Source organism: Phymastichus coffea, unplaced genomic scaffold (assembly GCF_024137745.1).
Source record: "Phymastichus coffea isolate CEN01 unplaced genomic scaffold, Cenicafe_Pcof_1.1 PCOF00140, whole genome shotgun sequence".
NCBI lineage: Eukaryota > Metazoa > Arthropoda > Insecta > Hymenoptera > Eulophidae > Phymastichus > Phymastichus coffea.
The window spans coordinates 391409-410723 of NW_026706951.1; the positions used below are offsets into that span (position 1 = coordinate 391409).

At 51.1% G+C, this 19315-nt stretch overlaps 2 protein-coding genes across 4 annotated transcripts in view; one reads left to right on the plus strand and one right to left on the minus strand.

The window, feature by feature from the left end:
- LOC131671979 (protein rhomboid) overlaps positions 1–19315 on the minus strand; it is a 186451-nt gene that overhangs the window by 117437 nt on the left and 49699 nt on the right. The gene's annotated exons all lie outside the window — the stretch shown is intronic.
- Positions 8181–9233, plus strand: LOC131671981 (uncharacterized). Its single transcript, XM_058948850.1, has 2 exons — positions 8181–8655; positions 8730–9233. The coding sequence occupies exons 1-2, from the start codon at positions 8197–8199 to the stop codon at positions 9024–9026; spliced, it is 756 nt and encodes a 251-aa protein (XP_058804833.1). The 5' UTR covers positions 8181–8196; the 3' UTR covers positions 9027–9233.

Sequence of the window (19315 nt, forward strand, 5' to 3'; positions counted from 1 at the left end):
TGCTGATGAGTGTATTAAGTAAACGTCGGGTAAATTAATTAATAAACCGCTTTGAGTAATGATAAAAAATTTAAATAACAAAAATGAGAAAATACGTGTCGCGCGTGAAGCTAGGAGAGCTGGAAAAGCGTAAAGTGATAAAAACGCGTATAAATTTGCGGGCGAAACATTTACAGGGCGAGCAGTAGGTAATTTGAAGTGTGCGAGCGAGTTTTAAAACAGCTATGCGTTTGTAATTAATGCAACAGCTTTTCGCGCGCGTAAAAGTGTGCCCATTTAAAAGACGCAATAACAGCTAGATGAGCTCGACAATAAATCGGAATCGCGCGATAGCACAACTCAGCTGCGAAATTACACAGAGCAGAGCAGCAGAGAGAGAGAGAGAGAGAGAGAGAGAGAGAGAGAGAGAGTGTTGTGGCGAGCGGTGCTTTGGGTGTTTTTCATGCGGCGAATTCGTGAATCGGCCTTTTTCGCTTCTGGAAATTTCAGCATTCGGCTCTGTTTCATCCCTTGCCAGCGGAGTGCCAGTTTGTTAACATACGCTTGCACGGCGCCCTACGGATTGTACATCATTTCGTGGATCTTCCGGGATCAACATTATAATTTGCCACATCTGCTTTCAACGAATTTATCGGTCGAGCGCGTTATAACGAAACGATGAAAATGCTACTTGAAAATGCATTTTAAAAAATGGTCCATGAATTTGTAAAAAAGCACGGGACACTCGTTGGCAAGGCGGGTGTAATGGATCGAAGCAATAGGAAGAGCGAGGTGATTGCAGAGAAGGGAGCGAGCGCGCGCACGTTGCGGAACCAACAAGGTGGTTCTGTGGCTCCAGGCCCCCAGCTCTGTTGCTTTGAGGGTCCCCGTCGCACGGCGATGCCGTGGCCCACGTCTCCCTATCAGGCGTCAGCGGCGGAATGTAGTCGGCAGTTAGCCATAAGTGGAGGTTTCGCGAGCGATCGCAATCGACGAAAACAGTACTCTGATCTCCGCGCGAGTGCTGGTCAAACCATTGGCATGTGCGTAATCTGTATTCCTGCAAATAAACCGATATATTTTAACGTGCGGCTTTAATTGAAAATCGTTCCTGTTACAACTACAAAGTTCAACCGTGAAATGAGGCGAAGAGCACACATTGGCCAATGGTGCTTCGCATTGTAGGAGTCTCCAAGGAACGCCTCTGCGCATCGCCACATCGTCATATGAAAAAAAGCACGCTTCGGGGAGTGCTAGAAGCGGCAGTGGTAGCGAAATATGGACTCGTCATGGACGCGTGCTTTTTCAGGCAGGATTACGACTTGGCCCGTTGCCGCGTGAAAAATTAGAGCAGCGGCGAGGCTCGCATCGCGCGCTATTTATAACGCTGCCCGAGCCGATCCCACGCTCGCCAGATTCTACGCGCAGAGTGTTTTGGGAAAAGCCCGCGCGGCGCGTAAGCGCGAGAATGGGATTAGCTCGTCAAACTTGCGCCGCGCCCCTGCCCAGTTGCGCAGCCCTCTATTCGTTTCTTTACTCCTACTTCGCCGTCACTCAGCGATCGTTCAATTCGTCGAAGCAATGTCAGAGTTTGACCAGGCAAAAGGAGGCAAAGCAAGAGACTCGCTGGAGCACGAGTGGGGTCGACTTCAAAGAGGGCAATTAGGCTCGACGGAAAAACGTCCTCTCCCCGGAAAACATCGATACGAGAGGAGAGGAGAGGAGAGGAGAGGAGAGGAAGATCGATCGACTCTTGCGCTATTTGCTTGCAGCGGAATCCAAAGGGAAATTAAATTAGAGCAACGTTGGCCGTCGGCCAGACGCTTCCGCTCCAGCGGCAAATTGTTCTAACTATTCGTTAAACGTTGAGCGCCACGCCACAGCACCAACCTACAGGAAAAACAACCCACCCGGCTCGCTCGGCTCGCGCTCGAACGTGTCAATTACAGGGCTATATACGTGTGCGCGCAAGGCTGCCAGCAGGTCCCGCAAGCTTCAACGCGTTGATGCCTTTGAGGTGTATTTTTGACTAGCGCGCGCTGCTACTGCAGCTCCATTGACAATTACATTTTAATTGCGCGAGCTTTAACTTAGTTTTCCTGTTTCTGATTGATTTCTCTATTTTTTCGTTATTTCGCCTTTTCGCACATCTTTGACGCTTTTATCGGGTATTTTGGAGGAACGAATTCAGTGGACAAAGTTATTTACTCAGGTTCTTTGCCAAGGCACTCGCAATGAGATGTGATTCAAGGGGCTATTGGGTTAAAAAGTGAATAAAGAGATATTGTTCGTTGGCGTCGTAAATCTAACAAGGTTTGGTGAAAAGAATTTGTTGCGAGAGGCAACGAAAGCTCGATTTTCGAAAAGTCGGGGCGATGAAAAATTGTCTGGTGTAATTTGCGAAAAAACGACGGAATTGAATGGCGCGGTGAGGACAAGTTGACGAGGAGTGTGAGACATATGCAGCTTTGATCGGTCATTTGGCGCTGATGGAGGAAAGAAGAGAAAAGTAAAAAGGAAGAGCGAATGAGCCCAGGTCAGCAAGTTGAGCGGATAGGAGATTGAACGTGCGCTACGGTGGCGAGTACGTCGAGAGCAAGACAATTACCGCGCAGAGAGAGAGAGAGAGAGAGAGAGAGAGAGAGAGAGAGAGAGAGAGAGAGAGAGAGAGAGAGAGAGAGAGAGAGAGAGAGAGAGTTGTTGGCTCGCTGCGCAGCCGGAGAGAAAAAGGACTGGCTGTGCTCCCTTTTTCGCTTCTCAGTCGTAAATACGTTATACGAGCTCGAATGCCCGTCCTGAAGGCTTGCCGGGCCCCCGGACTTTGCTCCGAATGGCCGGTAAACTTTCATGAGCCGCTGAAATGGAGAACGAGAAAGAGAGAAAAGTCGCGCCGCGCGACTGTCTCCGATGCACGGCCGCGCCCCGCGCCGCCTCGGGAATATCAACAGACGCTCGTTCGCGGCTCCGCGGCATATATTTTTATTAGCCAACAGCGCAAGTGGGCTCTCTCCTCCTCTCTCTTTTTCGAGCCTCAGCTCGAGCTAAGTGAAATTTATCACTCTCTCGGTTACGTGCGGCTTGTTTTTTTAATATCATTGCGTTGGCCTGGAATTTACGAGCACCAAGTGGACCCGACCAACAACTTCATTTCAAATAAGGCCAATCAATAGGCTCGTTGGTGGCTTGTCGAATGTGCCCGCGTCACGTTAGCGCCTGATTTTGCGCCGCGCTGCTAACTCGATAAGTCAATCATCATTCGGATTTCATTAAGTTCGTTACGTTCGGAATGGTAATCGTCCGCGGTACCTGTAAGCGAGTCCAACGGCAGCGGAAGACACAAAGTCAAAGCAGCAAAGCTGGAAATAGCGGATTCACGCGCACGATCAATCAGATCGATCGATTCCTGTGTCATTGGAGATGATTTATCTCGAAGAGCCGTAACGCGATATTTTCCAGTCCGACCATTAGAAATCGACGATCACGGCCGCGCGCCGACCGAAAATTCTAATGAGATGCACGCGCTTCCTCATAAATCACAGTCGCTCTCCGCCCGTCACCGAGTTCTCGCCGACGAGCTCGAGAAAAGAAAGAGAGGAATTAGCCATTCGTGCTCTTTTGTATGAAGCGCCATCTCGGCCAGACCACGCGAGGGTGCTGAACGTGCGCGACGATTCTTTGCGATGCAACCACGGACTGATGAAACGTCACGTTGATTTTCGCGTTCTGCATCAAGGAAGAAATTGAGCAAAGAATAAAAGTTGTGAAATTGGCTGGAATATGAAGCAAGACGAGTAGTGCGCCCTGCACAGATCACCCGTGAACAGGCTGTGCTACGTGCAACACAATACGGCAGGCGGGTCGTTGGCTTGAAAAGACAAACGAGGTCCGCGGCATCGATAGCTCGTTACACACGCAGACTAAGGCTTCGGCATCATACGTCGATGCTCGTGCGCGTGGCCCACTCAAATTTAACGAGGCAGCAACAGCAGCTCCGCCGACAAGCTAATTATCCTTTGCCAGAAGCGTCGCCGCGCGACGCTTCGCTGCGTTTGCGAGCTCGTCTGCGTTGTCGTCGTTGTCGTTGTCGTCGTTGTCATCGTTGTCGTCGCTATCGTCGCTGCTGTCGCTATCGTCGCTATCGTCGCTATCGTCGCTGTTGTCGCTGTTGTCGCACAAAATAAATATCCGTACATATGTATACGGACAGCAGCGTTTTCGTGCGCCTTAGTTAATGACTGAATGGGCGCGTTCTGCTTCATTCGTGTCGTTTGTATATAATTAAGTTTTTGGAAAACAGCTCTAATGATTGAAAATGCATTGAATTGAATTCAATTATTACTGGCTAATGGGCCGGATGATGATGCCTCGTCAATTGGTATACTTGAAAGCGCTCGTTGCTGTATTTTAATACCCGTGAAGCAATCGAAATACAACGACTGTCGAGTAACACCGTGGTACGCAAATCGACGGCCAGAGTGTGCTTCAGACTTAGCTAGAGCGTCAAAATGACAAGTCGAACGTTGTACCAGGCGAAGCCGATGTAAATAATAGGCGAATCTCCTGCACAGCAAGTGCTCGCGGCGACGACAAGAGCGGAAAAAAGGAGGTGGTGCACGGCTGAGCCTCTTGTTCCTCGTGTTTCGTCATCGCGGCAGCGCGTCATGTGCACATATTCGCGGTATGTGTCCGTGGACAAAAGTGAAAAGTAACAGTTGGTGCAAGCTTCCGGCGAAACGTAGAGTTGGCATGCACGGCCAGCAAATGATTAGCGCAGTCCTTTCATCGGCTCGCGGCGGATGTTCGGGAAGTGGGAGAGCGGGAGACCGAGAGGAATGCTTTTCATACGCAGCGTATTCGCGCAACGACGAGAGATTTTTTGCCGTCAGTCACTTCCGCGGCGCATTTTTGCGCGACGTCATTGCCAGTCGACCTGGTTTGACGAATGCACGCAATATCGGATGCTCGTTGCGACCACGCTGCCGTAAGACAAGCTGCCGGGTCGCTTGCCCTCGGATTGACTTGCTGCGGTAGACTCGAGCACTAAATTCATTAAAATCGCAGAATTGAAATGCAATACTCTCGCTTGCAAGAGATTGCGGCTGAATCGATGCACAGATTTTTCGGAGAAAATTGCACGAGCACGGCGAAGAAAAACTGGCACACGAGTAAATTATTCGCCAGGCAGAGTAATACAGCAGGCGCGGCCAACGACAAAGAGGGCGTTCCAATTATAAAAATCGACAGACGTATCGCGTGGAGAGAAAATTAATCCGCAACCCGAGCGTCGTAACAGCTGGCCGTCGATCGCGGCAGCGCAGCTTCTTGGCAAAAAGGAGCATCGCTGCTGCAAACAAGGCGTATAGCTCTCTGGGGTATTTGCTATTCGCGCGACGCTCGCCGGATGTCCGGCCCCGTCGCTCGCAAGTATAAACTGCCAACGTAAAGCTACGTCGGCGCGCCGCAGTCGCAATCCTTTTGATGCGCGCCGGGGTTTTAATGATTTCTCTCTCGCTCTCCCGATACGTGTGTGAGACGCGCTTGCTCTGACGCACGAGACCAGCGGTTTTGCCCCCGACACGTGAGACTATTCCATGCGCATCGCGCGAGAACGGAGCTGCCGTGCAGTTTCGATTGTTATCCACGCCGAGGTTTCCGGAATATTCTATAAAAAATGCTTTCGCCGGCATACGAAAGCTTCAGATGGCAGAGGAGCTTTAAAGTTCATGGTTGCGAGATGTAAATTATCGGCATAGGCTCACTTGGAAATGAGCAAACTGTCGTTGTTCGCTCGATGTAACAGCGACTCGCAAGCATCGGACGCTTTCGAACAAAATACTGATCAAAGTGCAGTATGAAAGGACGCAGTACGGCAACGCGTTTTCGCGTGCGTGTGATCATGTGGGCAGGCCAAAGCTGAAAACAGAACTCGGCGAAGAGTGAAAGTTACAGCAAGCGCGCAGCGAGCCTCCATTTGTGCGTCAGCCAGCTTTCAAGTTATGCACTCGGTCCAATTGGCCGGCCATGCACTGTACGCGCACAGCGGTAGCTTCCGCTCGAGCGAGACAAGCAAAGGAACGTATTCCCTTCCTCCTGCATGCAGTCGTACTCCGCGATTCGCGGAACGAGAATAAATGCCGATATAAATGCCGGCGCAGCGACAGCTGAAAGTCTAATCGACTCTCGTTAACAAGTCCACGGAGAAACTCTGCGACGCGCGCTTCTCATTCAGCATGCGACACACATTTTCAGCGTTTCAGTACTTGCTGCTTGCTGCTGTACGTATTCACGGGCGTACGAAGCGTCGGTCCGAGTACCTTCGCGATTGTTCTGCAATCGTCATTGAAGACGATTATTCGGTCGTTCGGTCGGAAAAGGTGGTTTGGTGACTTGCTGATTTGCTGATTTGCTGATTCGCTGATTTGCTGATTTGCTGATTCGCTGATTCGTTGATTCGCTGATTCGTTGATTCGACGACAGTATCGACGAGCGAGAAAGCAATTGAAATGGTACACTCGCAGCGAGCTCGCCAATTGTACATCACAGGCCAAGCTGAACATTTGATTTTACGAGCATGATTATTTACCAGCCAATGTGCATGGATATTCCATTAGCGTCAAACGAAATATTATCGTTGATCATTGCAGCGCACGTGAGAATTAAAAGGAAGTCAGCCAAGAACGAGCAAGATGGCGCGTTGCAAGCCAGGGTCTATAGTAGTCAATGCAATTTGGATATTTTATGAAATGGCAGTCGTTAAGCCTTTACGCCAAGTCCATAAACACGATAAGGCCATCAAGCATTCATTGATGAGGGGGCTTACGTTATTTATCTTTCAACGGAGCTAATGGTCCAAGCGCGAAAATTATGCATTCAATTAACATCGCAGTTGAAATTGGCGGCGCGCGGCCCGTACGTTAAATCCGGTTACACGTACGCGCAAGCGTGACACGTGCCTCGCGGGCATACACAGCGATATCGGATTATCCATTTGAAAACACGCTTTCACACGCACGTAATGCATATAATGCCTATCGGCCACCTCAATAATCAAATTCAAGGGCCATTTGCCTGGGCATTTGCCTGGCATACCGTGTCGCGCCAGCCAAGATAGAGGCGTCTATCTTCGCGGACAGAACCGATGGCGTAGATGGCTCGGGTGCTTTACGGGCGTCAGCCTGTGTGGAATACAATTGCGATCGTATTAGCCACTGTCATGTGTGCACCAAATTGGATCGATCAATATTTGAGAGCGGCGCGTAGCGATGCTGCACTACTGCATCTGCGCAAGCAAGCCATGTGTCTTAGGCAGCGGAACATCTGGCGATCAGCTGATTCTCATGTCGTCTACTGTCGCAGCCTACACCTCATCGTGCCAGCCCGTAGATTAGCAACGGCTTGCCCACTATATTTGCAGTAGTCCAAATGGCAGCCGAGCCCTGACAATCCATTCCGGAAATAGAAATAGAGCACAGAAATGGACAGAAGCAGTCCGTCGCATTTCAGTGAAAGCTCCAAGAAATTGGCTTACTTAGCGCGCGATTATCGCCTGCTGCAATTAAGAACCATACTTTTTTGCAAATTTAATTTGGCACGAAATTGCGGCTTGCGAGCACGCCGAGGGGAAAATTTTTCATTTTTATCGTGAAAAAAGCCAAAGATAGGAGCAAAAAAAGAAGTGTGCTGCTTGAAAATTGCCACTTGGGCGCGCTTATATACATCGGCATCCATAATCAATTTAAGAAAGATTAATGGGCTTTAGCGTGTGTATGTGTTAGCCAGCTCTCCCCTCTCATAATCGATTGGCGCTCGGAGCATCGCCGAAAATTTCGCGCAGGCAAACTGCGCGCGAGCGTGTTGTTTGAGGATGCCAAATTGCTTGGAATTCCCGACGCCTAGGCCTCGGCTGCTTCGGCCGATCCTCTCCACTTTTCCTTCGATTCCTCGAATGCCCGAGCGCCAGAGAGGATAAATTACAAACGATTAATTGTCGCTTTTTTCGTCCCTCCATCGGTCCGCGCATCTCAGTTCATTACATTTTTATCGCCAGCTTGGCCTCATCCATTGTCCTCCATGACGCAGTGTTGTCAAGTGTAGAGCTGTTGCTCGTCAATTTTATCAATCTGCCCCGCGCGCATTTTCGTATAAGAATGAGAGTCGGACCAGCCGACAGCTCATATTTTCTCAGTGCGTACTCTCCCGTCTGCGTAGAGGCTCGTCATGAAGCGACCGAAGCCGCAACTTCTCTTGGCAATGGTCGGCTGTCTAGTGGCTCTAGTCGCGCCTTCGAAATCCATCAGCGAGCCGCAAGTCCAGAGTAAATATGCTGCGATGGACCCGAGCACGGCTGCGACCACGACCACGACCACGACCACGACCACGAGCGCGACGACGACCACGACCATGACGAGTGATCCGCTAATTAATTCGTTGGAAAACATCGTCAAGAGGGTGAAATCGATGAAGGAAAAATTGGAGAAGACTTTAAACGACACGGCGAGCGCGGACGTGCTCGACAAATCGTATCACGATTTCCTCGTAGCGAGAGGCTACAGTTTCGCCCCGGGAGTTGGCTATCATAAGCTCTATCTCACCGAGTTGAGCTGGACGGAGGCACTGCACCGCTGTCGCCAGGAGAAGGCTCATCTCGCTGTCGTCGATTCGCTCGCCGAAAGAAAGGTATACCTTGCACACTGATGCTCTTTTACCATTCATTGCGACTTTCCGCCTAATCAACGAGTTGCGTGACGCAGGCTTTGGGAGACTTGATGAGGAGGAAAATGGCAACGCTACAATCTGTCGACAACTTGAAAGCGTACGTCGGCATTCACGATTACTGCAAGAATGGATCTTGGATAACCATATTTTTCGGTGTGTTGGCTGACGCCGAGCACATTCAGTGGAGAAAAGGTGCATCGGATAAGGCTGGATATACGAGACACGCCGAGGGATCCGGTCCGAACTGTGCCATTATCGACGATCAAGAGTACCTGTCCTACGTGAAGTGCACCGAAAAGCAATCGTTCATATGCGAAATGGAGTCGGCGTGAATCGGCGAGGCGCCGACAAGAGCACCACTGCATTATTAACAATATTCTTCTATATACTCGTGAACGCTATTACTTTTATCCTGACTTTTCTGAGCGCGCATGCAAGTATTAGATAACCTTTGGTCGACTCCAAGATAACACGCGACTCGTTGATGAAAACTTATCGACGCGACTATCGCACAATTCCAAGCGATGTGATACGCATAAAAATACATGTGGAAAGCCCGTAGTATTTTATTCATTGCACCTTTCTACTGGCAACCGTTAACGTCGTCGGAACGACAAAAGAGCCTGGGATTTGCAGGTCGAGTCGAAGCGCGCGCGAGAACACGAAAGAGCGAGAGCGGCGCCGATTAAATCACGGGACGCTTATGTCGGCGATCGGCTCGCTCGGCCGCGTCATGCAAATCGACAGTGCGCGCACTCACGTAGCTCGTTAACAAGCTCCTCGCGCAATGCCCATTATTGTCGTCCAGCGCCCCCCCCCCCTCCCCCCACTTGACCCCCCACTTGACCCCCCACCTTCCCTGTCCGAACACGTTTAAGTGCAGCGGACAAACGTGTCGATAGCGCACAGCGCACTCGCTATTTGCCGAGTGCGAGAGACCAGCTGATTCCATCCGTTCGGTAGACGCGTCTGCTGCGAGCAACTTTGTCAGCGTCCAAAGTTGACTGTTTGTTCGCCAATTTGCGAAGGTTTATCTCTGAAGCTCGGTCCGATTGAACATACATTCGACCGAACGATCGTAGAACTAATTGACACGCGAGGCCGGCGAGCGCCCAGCCGTCAATTCAGTTTGGTCGCCTAAGACGACTGCATCTCTATCCCCATTAAGTTACACGTGAAATGTGTGGGCGCGCGCCCTCGCTCGTGGATCAATAGCCAACGTATCCATTAGCCAAGCTGTGAACTGTAATTTCATCATTCGAATGGCGCCCGATATCCCCCGAGCACATATATATATACTCGTATATATATAGAGGCGATCGGATTCCGTGCAACGTGTGCTCGTGCTCGATATCAAAGCGCACGAGGCCGATTTTGTCAGCCGGCAGCCTCGAAAAAGCTCTCCTGTCTTTGTGCTCTTGGACGAGAGACGCGTGACGCGCATTACATCGTTACATGAGCGTTGCTTGAGCGCCAAATTCGAGCCGTGCACGGGCGTTGCACGCAAATTAATCAGGGCCGATGTACTAGCCGCGCGACAAGTTGGCTGGAAGCCCACCGCCCCAGCCTGCCGCGCCTACCGAGGAATCTGTCAGCGTTGTGGCCAATTTTCCCGCGGCTCAACTTCTCGCTCCACGCCAGAGTGACGAGCTGATTGCCAATTAACGTTAGCTAAACAGCCTGCCTCGCGTCTGCTGTGCTGATCTGGCCAAAGCGTTGCTCTTTGTGTCTCGCCCAACCCACGTCGTGCGTCACAAGTTTCCGCGCACGAGCTTTCGGGCCTGCTCGATTCTCACTTGCAGGCCCCGTTGTTTATTTTCATATATTATCGGTATTTTTTCACTCAAAGTCGGCGACTGTTACGGCATGCCTGACACTATGCTCACAGTGTGACTGGGCGGTATTTTTCTAGGACCTCCGGCGCTGTTTATCGCTCAAAGCGCAGAATAGTCAGAAAAAATAAGGCCAAAGTGAAAGAGTCGCTGAAAAGAAAGAGAGGAAGAGCAGACTGACGTTCGCGTGACACAACAGAATTTGGTTTTCTCCCCTCTCGTCTCGACCTTTTGCATCACACCTAGCAAGCTCACGGGTAAAACAACACAGCCTAATGGGTTTTCTCCGCGCTCAAGAGCATTCATTAGATTTTAAGAGTACCTCCGCACCTTATGGTCAAGCATCGCCTGCTTTGAGAAAATGATATTACAGGTTTTTTCCTTCGCTCGCGCCGCGCAAGTGCTACCGTGGGCCAATTTTTTCTGTTTCTTTTAAAGGAAATTTGGAAGGTCTGCTTCTAACAACTCAATTGATGATGTGTTATAAATTCTATAGCATAATTTCTGGCACGAGTCTGGAAATGTGTAATCTATATGGATGACTATTGTTCGCGGGAAGCTCGCCCGTCGATATTATTGAAGGGCTCCGCCATATGGCCAGTATTGCATGCCTAATTCGAATAGCGGTCATCTGGTCCAACTAACCGAAACTTGATCTTCGTTTTTTCTCTTGGTTTTGTTATTCTTATTATTTCTCGTGACGCAAATAACTTGTTCAGCTGTTGTACGAAAGCGTTCGTCGGTTGTGGAAAAGTAACGAACAACTCGTGTGCTGTGCACTCTGGAGGATTAAAATAGGCAAGTACGCACTTGTTCTGGGATAAAAAACTGAAGGTTAGGCGAAGCAGCGAGGACAAAAGCCGAAACTCTGGAAGTTGATCGCGGGATCAATGGGAGCGCACTTGCAGCTCTTTCTCGCGCAAAAATCCGAGCATTCAAGGCGAGCAATGTATAGTCCCGCGAGGAATTCTCCGGAGGGCAGCAGCAGTAATAGCAGCGGACAAAAGAAACGAGACAAATCGGCAAATTCGCCGGGGGAATCTTCACGCCCGTTGCCGAGCGCGCGGGAAGGCCGACATTAATTACTTGGCTTAATCCACATTGCGAACGGCAGAGTGAGAGAGCGAGAGAGCGAGAGAGCGAGAGAGCGAGAGAGCGAGAGAGCGAGAGAGCGAGAGAGCGAGGGAGCGAGGGAGCGAGGGAGCGGAGGGAGAAGTTGAACGCGGTGCTCGCTCGAGCGAAAATCGCGGAAAGAAGGCTTTTGCCCGTGGGAAAAGACGATGACGGACGAGCGTTTTTCAAATGAAACCAAGTGAGTGAGAGAGAGGGGGTTGGTGCTGGATCCCGCTCACGGCGATTCTACAGCCTTGTTCATTTCGCGATTTTATAGCCTCGGCTATCTTGTTCTTATACGAGGCAAGCAAAGAAACGCGATGATTCACGGGCTTTGAAGAAAACCTATTATTTCTCGCATACGCGCAGGCCAGCTAGCGCGAGAGCCTAGCTGATCCGCGACGCAACGCCCGGAAGAGTCGAAAGGTCGCGCGGCCCGGAGGAGGACTGAACTGATTTTCATTTGCTTCGCCAGCACTCGAGCTCGATCAGGCATGCAGCCGAACGAAAAACGACAAGTGCAAGCAGCCAACGTCCGACCGCACGTCGTCGCCCGGGGGCTCTGCCGTCAATTTCGGAATGCGCGAGCGTGACGAAACTAGTCGCGTCCGCACCTGGCGGCTGGCGTTGCTGCGCCTCGCGGACACGCTCCAACGTTATGACTTCGGACAGCGCGGCATCGACGCGCGTTTTCATCCTCGCTACCTTTCTCTTTCAATTCTCATCGACGTATAAGCAATGAGCAGCGATGATCCATTGACGGGCGCTCGTTACAGTTCGAAGCGTTTTTGTGCGCTCAATTTGTCGGCAAATTATCGCAACAGCACGAGTTTATCAACTCGTCGCTGGGCCAGTGGAAAGTCTGCACGGCGAGCCCATTGACGAGCAGCTTGTAGGCAGGACGACTGAAAAAGAGCAAGGTGCAAATGATCCTCGCTTGAGCGCTCATTTATTCGGCGAGGAGAGCGGCAGCAGCTATATATCGGCGGCACGCCATTGTCTATACCGAAGCGCAATATTTTTCATGTCCGAAATTATAGGGCCCCTTCTTCTTCTTCGCCGCTCTGACGCGTGCTTCTTGAGCACAATGGCCCCGGCGCGCTCGCGAGCCACAGAGTGGTGTCCGTTTTCAGCACCTGTGTGCCATCAGCGCACACAGGACAATGCCATAGGCAGCACGCCGTGCCGCCTAAGGAAACCCATTATCTTTACGCGAGAGTGCAAGCAAATTGCTTGGATGCTGCTGCGGCCTTGTTATTCAGATTCAGTTCCGATTGCTACTGTCCCGCAAGACCCCCATTCGGATTGCAGTGCCTCGTTATTGCCCTTTCCACTTTTTAATCACCTCATCAAATTCAATTGAATTTGCTACACTCGCAAACTCCTAAGGCTCGCTATTCACGAGAATCCCAAGATAATACAACAAAAATCATAATCGAATGAATAAAGAGGGGTCAAAAACCAAATTCAATCGCCTGCAATCTTAGAAAAAGAGCCGCAACACGAGAAGGCCAAGCGGCCGTGGTAAACACCACGCGAAACGTAAAAGATAAAAGCGCAAACATCGCATCAAAATCAATCCATCGGCGGTTGGATTAGCAGCAGCGAGCAACAGTCAGTTCCAAAGGAATGAAAATTGCGACAGTCTCGATAAAGAAGCCGGCAAATTTATCCACTGCAACAGTAGCAGCAGCAGCAGCAGCAGCAGCAGCAGCAGCAGCAGCAGCAGCAGCAGCAGCAGCAGCGGCTGCGGCGGCGGCGGCGGCGGCGGCGGCAGCAGTGTTGCCTCAAGCTAAGAGAGCCAGATAAATTAGATCCGATCTCCCTTCAAAAGAGAAAAAAAGAAGAGCAAGAGAAGGCGAATGAAGAGAGAAAGACAGAGAGAGAGAGAGGTAAGTTTTAGGCTCCAGCGGCGCTCACCACCTGCCGCCACGCGCCTACACACCTGGAGTCTGCGCCTGCACGTGCAAGCAGCAGTAGCTCTTTTTTCGCGAGTGTCGTCTGGCGCGTGTGCGATGTCGCCTAATGAGGCTTCATCGATCTCCTTTGCGTCGTTGACCCATGCCATGGATGCTCCAAAATTGTCGACCTTTCCGGCTAATTAATAGGCACAGCGCCAACTAAGCACGACTGCGTTGTCCGTGAGGCTCATTGCAAACTCTTTCTCGCATGAAAGAGTGTTTAGACATAAAGTGTTCTGAATAATCAATAATTTTTTAGTAAATGAGCGAAACAATTGAATTATCTGAATATTTATTAGTCGCTGATTGAAATTTCACATTTCTCGACGTTTTCTCGATTGACGAAACACGTATTTATTGCATTGCATAAATTGCACGCGTCCTTCACAGTCCAACGAAATGCACGCAATCTTTGTGATAAACATGCTCCAACAAAGTGTTGTGTCGTGTTTGTCGAGTCATGCCAATAAGGTTGTCTTTCAAGCAAAGCGAAAGGATAATAGATCGTACGATGAGCGCAAAAGTCGCATGAACGAGAACATTGAGTATAATTTTGGTAAATTAGGGGATTTTCGAAAAATTGACGTGGCTTGTCGAAGATGGGCAGCACGAACGATCATTACAAAGCGGAAAGGACATAAACGCGAAGATGGCAATAAGCTGGATGGTGATTGTTGTCACCGGCCTACTTAACGAAAATTTACGAGTGAACGACAGCACAAACACACTGGCAGCGTATAGTTTGACCGGTGAAGCCTCGTCAAATTACGAGCACACGTTGTTATCATGATTGACGATAAAAGAACGCCGAGACCTGGGTCATTAAAGGTGCCACAGCCAAGTAGGCCGCCTTGCGTGTCAAAATATTGTTTAAAGTTTGATTAACGAGTTCCAGTGCTTTGGCTTTAACGTTCGCTCTGCCGTTAATCACGAAATCGTTAGGGGCAATCGATAACGCTCCGTCGTGTCTGCTGATCTCGGCTTACTTGGCTCTGTGTTCGGTTCGAGGTCCAGTGGTCCTGCGCGAAAAATCTAGCAAGTGGCGTGAACGCGTGGAAACGCGAGCCTATAGGACAATCAGCCGCCGACAAGCCCAGCAGAAATCTCCCTAATCCTTGCAATGGCCGAGAAAAAGAAGAAAGCCGGGAGAAAAGGATAAAACGTCGGAATTAGGACCACCGACAGTTGTAAGTCAATACCTCGTGAAGCTCTCCCTTCCGTTGGGCGGAAGAAAAGAAGGAGGCGTGCAACGTCTGGCGCGCTCGCGGCAGATTTGAGACACTTGACGAGGCGTAAACAGCTCGGCGCCACGAGCTCATTATTCAATTGCGCGATACATGGGATAATCGTCGTCGCAGGCGCTGCTTCGCCGAATCCGGTCTACTCGCTTCCGCTCTTCAGCACCGACTTTCGCCGGTGCGCTTTGCTGCGTCAGCAGAGCACACCGGCAGCCTCGCACGGGGCGCTGGCCTGCGGTGGCCCACATCTGCGGCTATCAGCTGATCCCGGCGCTCTGGCGCTCGCCCCGCTGGACGCCTGGCCTCTCCGCCAAAACGATCTAATGAGGTATCGTAAACAGTTACTCGCTGCGACTGTGGCGCCAGTCGAGAGATAAGAACAATAGAGTTGGAAAAAAGTATAAGGGCTTTATCGAGTGGAGCCCGCATCCTCTGCTCTGCTCTCCGGCGACAATAACGTTTTGCTTTTCTCTTTGGAAAATAAGTCTTTTGTTCGTTTCTCATCCTTATCGGGCTCGCAAAGTAGCCTGCAGAAAGGGAATCAGCGCGTCGATTCTCGTTAAAAGGGGAAAAAGCTGCGTTGCGCAGTTGGACTTTTTTGAATGAACGTCGCAGTTGCAGAGGAGAGTGAAAAGCGCGGACAAAGCTGCTCCCGCCAGGTAATTTATGTAGACGGGCAATAGAGCACGCGGCTGCAGCGGCTGCAGCGGCCTTTTATATGAAAACGCGCGCGATACGCATCTCCACGCGCGCCCATAAATTATCAGAGAAGAGTATTCGCTAATATCGGCGCAGCCTACCGGTATAATTAACGTATCGCGTGTCCCATATTTTTCGAGCTAATGCACGAGTTACGCGGCCAACTTGGAGAAGCGCTCGGCGTTTTTAACGTACCTAGCGTATCGTACGCGCGCCATTGCCTTATTTATTTTCGTCTTCATTCTGGCCTGCCTCTGATTGTCATCCGATTGCGATCCGCGAGTGGCTCTGTCGAAAAACGCCAGCTAGGCGACTGAGCGCTGCTTATCATGAAAAAGAGAGACGACGGCGTCTTGGCTCCCGTTCCCAAGTGGACTGATCCCGGGGAAGGGATTTCGAAAAGCCAATTGGCCAATCGAACAATGTAGCGGCCGACTCGAAATACAAACGATGAAAATCAAGTTAGATCTGGGCTGGCTGCTTTGTGCTGGCTGACAAAGCTGCTATAAAAACTATACAAATATCCGACTGCAAGTGACAATAGCTATGAATTATGCGCATTCATTGAGAGCCGCGACTTTTCAGAGTGAGCCCTTACGGGTCCATCAATGCGCCGCTCAAATTAAAATCTCACGTGCAGCACAACACAATCGATTCCGAGGCGGACAAAAGAGACGCGGGAGCCGCAGATCGTCGCGTCGGATAGGCGACACTTTAGAAATCCTTTTTTCAGCGCCGATCCTATCGTCCGCATAATACAAGGGCCAACTAGCACTACCTGTGCCCTCGCACGCCTTTGCAACCTTCTATTTGCTGCGCTGCGCGCCGATCGCACTTCTTTTTTACACTTTCGCTATTTGAACGCGAGCGCAGAAGCCCATCTCAAAGTAGTTTTCGGCTACTCCGCCCATGCATTCTTTCGCTAATTTCGTTTTGATACTCTCTCCTCGCGTTCGTCCTTATTGCTCCCACTGCATTCCTCCATCCATACTCGGCGGGCCTGCGCGTCTTCGAGGCCTCCCGCTCCCTCTTTGGCTTGGACTTGCAGCCAAATTCTCACATTGTCTCGACAAGCGAGCGCACGGCCGACAGCAACGAGCACGTCATACGCGGCGCGTCTGGCGCTCTATCAGTCGCTAGGAATCGGACGCAGCACTCCCTCAAAAAGCAATTTCCGTCGACGGCCAGCCCAACAAAGAGCGTCGCCGCGCTAGTTTGCATACGCGCGAGAGAGATTCATCTTAATCGAGCTTCTGGCGCGACGTGACTGGACGCGCTTCCTTTATTCCTGTCGACCGTGACAGACGCCGCTTGGCTTGCACTCTGCCCAGGTGCCAGTCGCATATTCGCAAGCAATCGACAGCGTTTTAATGGAAGGCCCAGCAAGGGAAGAAGCTCGGGCTCCAAAATTTAGCCGGTCGAGCGGCGGGGGAACGCGCCAGCAGCCGCGGAAGGACATCAAACGCGCGCGTTCTTGAATATAATGTTGCTCCCCCCCCCCCCAACCCTTGCCCCCTTTTCGGACTACTATCTCGCGCGTCTCGCTGGCTCCGCTCTTTTTGAACGCGTTATTCTAATAAGCGTGGGCTCCTCTCGCAAACGAGCGGCGAAAATAAAGAGGCATAACTATCTCGGCGCAGCGCGAAAAAAGGAGAAAGAGTTACGAGAAAGAGTCTTTGTGCGCGAGCGTTATAAATGAGAGGGTGGCCCCGCGAGCGACCACACCTATGCTACCAAAAAGCCAGACGCGACCACCGCGGAGAATCCTCGCCGGGTCCTTGGCCCCTTCCCTTTCCAGCCTCTCGCACACACGCGCGCCGACGGAGGATTCACAACGAAAACATAATAGCCGCCGAGCGAGAGAGACGCGGGCAGAGCAGGCCACGCACGCCAAAAAGAAAGGAGAAGCTGTCTCGCGTCTCGCACTGCTCCCGCTGCAAAGTCATCGCGTTTTAACAACTTTGCCTTGTTCTCCGGCGATGAGCTCGGCTGACTCATGGCCAGGCTTCGCCCCCGAAGTGCAAACGCAGCACGCGCTCTTCTGGCTCGAGCTGCCGATCGATTGACTTTCGATCGACGCTCCAAGTGGGTCAGGAGCGTTGACGGAGCTCGAAGCGTCCGCCGGGGCGACGCCCGCGCCGCCAGGCGGAGGAAGCGGCCGTGCGAAAGCGAAAGAGCAAGACCGACCGGCGGCGAGCGAGCGAGGGCCCGGTGGGTCCCCCTCGGGCGTTTCCTCGCTGTGCTCGGCTCTCGAAGCTCGCGACTCCACCGTATCAAAGTTCGAGTTGTCGCCCGAGAACGCTTTCCCAGTAAATTGTGCTCTCGAGCCGCGCGCCTAGCCAGCGATATTGAAAAGCGCGCGCGTTGGCTCTTCTCATTTCATCGCGATAAAAGTCACTCTCCGTGATGAAACGCGTGCAACGCTATTTGCGCTTGGTCGAACGCGGGAGCCACTCGCCTGCTTCTGCGTGTCTCGCAGCGCAGAAAACAAATCCATTGGTCCGGCAAGCGTTTGCAAAGAATTTCAACACCGAGAACGGAAGCCGGAGCGCTCGAAGCCATCTTTGACTCGGTTCGACGAGTTTCCAATCAGATCGTCGTCCGCCCGCTTCGATCCCAGCGATGAGCCGTGCGCGCAGGTGGCACGAGCAGAGCTATTGTTTGTACGTCCCCGAGACTCCCAGAGCCGAGAGGTGGCGGCCGGCTATGTGTGTACATATCTAGTAAGAGGTGTCTGAAAGGACTCCGATTAGCATAATCGGCTGCCGAGACTCTCTCACGTGTGGCTGTGTGTGAGTCAGCGGCGCGTCAAAATATTGCTGCCTCCAAACTCCCATTGAAGCGCTCGCTTGTTAAATTACACCGCTGCAATGTCGTTCTCTTGCTCACAATCGATATGTGCAAAGAAAAGAAAACACAGCCCACTGCGCGCTAAAAGTTTACGTGAGAGGAATTGCGCGCGCTCTTGAAATATTAAATTGCGCAAAGGACCAAGTGCAGTGCCCGGGCAAAAAGTCTGAAACAAGCTGGCCCGACTAAGTGTATAGAGACGGAAATAACAGAGTCCCTCTAGGAACAAAGAGGGCGCAGTAAAAGCAACTGATGTAACGCAACGCGTTGAATGAAAAAACCGATTTTTTGATCAATTCTCCAAATGGCCTGACTGCACTGATTTTTTCGAGAAGCTTCAATTAGCCCGACGTTCCGCTAAGCTGCTCGGTGAGGGAGTCGTGAGCGCGACTGGCGCCCGGCAGCGTTCCAATTTTGATCGTCAGAATTTACTCGTCGCGTGCATAATATCGTTCGCAAAGAAAGACGAGAGAGGCAGAGAGAGAGATCCCAAGAACAGCGCAGCTCCCTCGCTCTCCTCGCGCGCCACGCGTCTGTTCTGTATACTCGATTACTTTTTTGTCTTTCTTTCTCCATTTGGAGAGACGATAAGAAAGATAGAAATTTGTCTCGACACAAAGGTTTGCGGCTTTAGCTCCTTTATTTTCGAATCCAACGCCAAAATAAAAGAGGAATTACTCGCTCGCGCGCCTCTGCTTATTCCGCAAATTACAAGCTTGTACATATATATACACACACACACACACATATATATAGCTAAGAGTACAAGATGCGAAATAACTCGCCCATAAAGATGTGAACCGATATGTCTCTCTCTCTCTCTTCTATATTCCAGCGATATCGATGCTCTCTCTTTTTTCGTTCTATTTGCTCGAACGAATCCCTTTTTCGCGTATACGTACGCCCGAAAAAACGGCGATGCGCAACT

What these genes read in the sequence shown, in the direction of transcription:
- LOC131671981 (XM_058948850.1), top strand. Translation starts at nt 8,197, where the DNA reads ATGAAGCGACCGAAGCCGCAACTTCTCTTGGCAATGGTCGGCTGTCTA. An exon ending in ATTCGCTCGCCGAAAGAAAG is followed by an intron (nt 8,656 to 8,729) that starts GTATACCTTGCA and finishes TGCGTGACGCAG; the next exon opens with GCTTTGGGAGACTTGATGAG.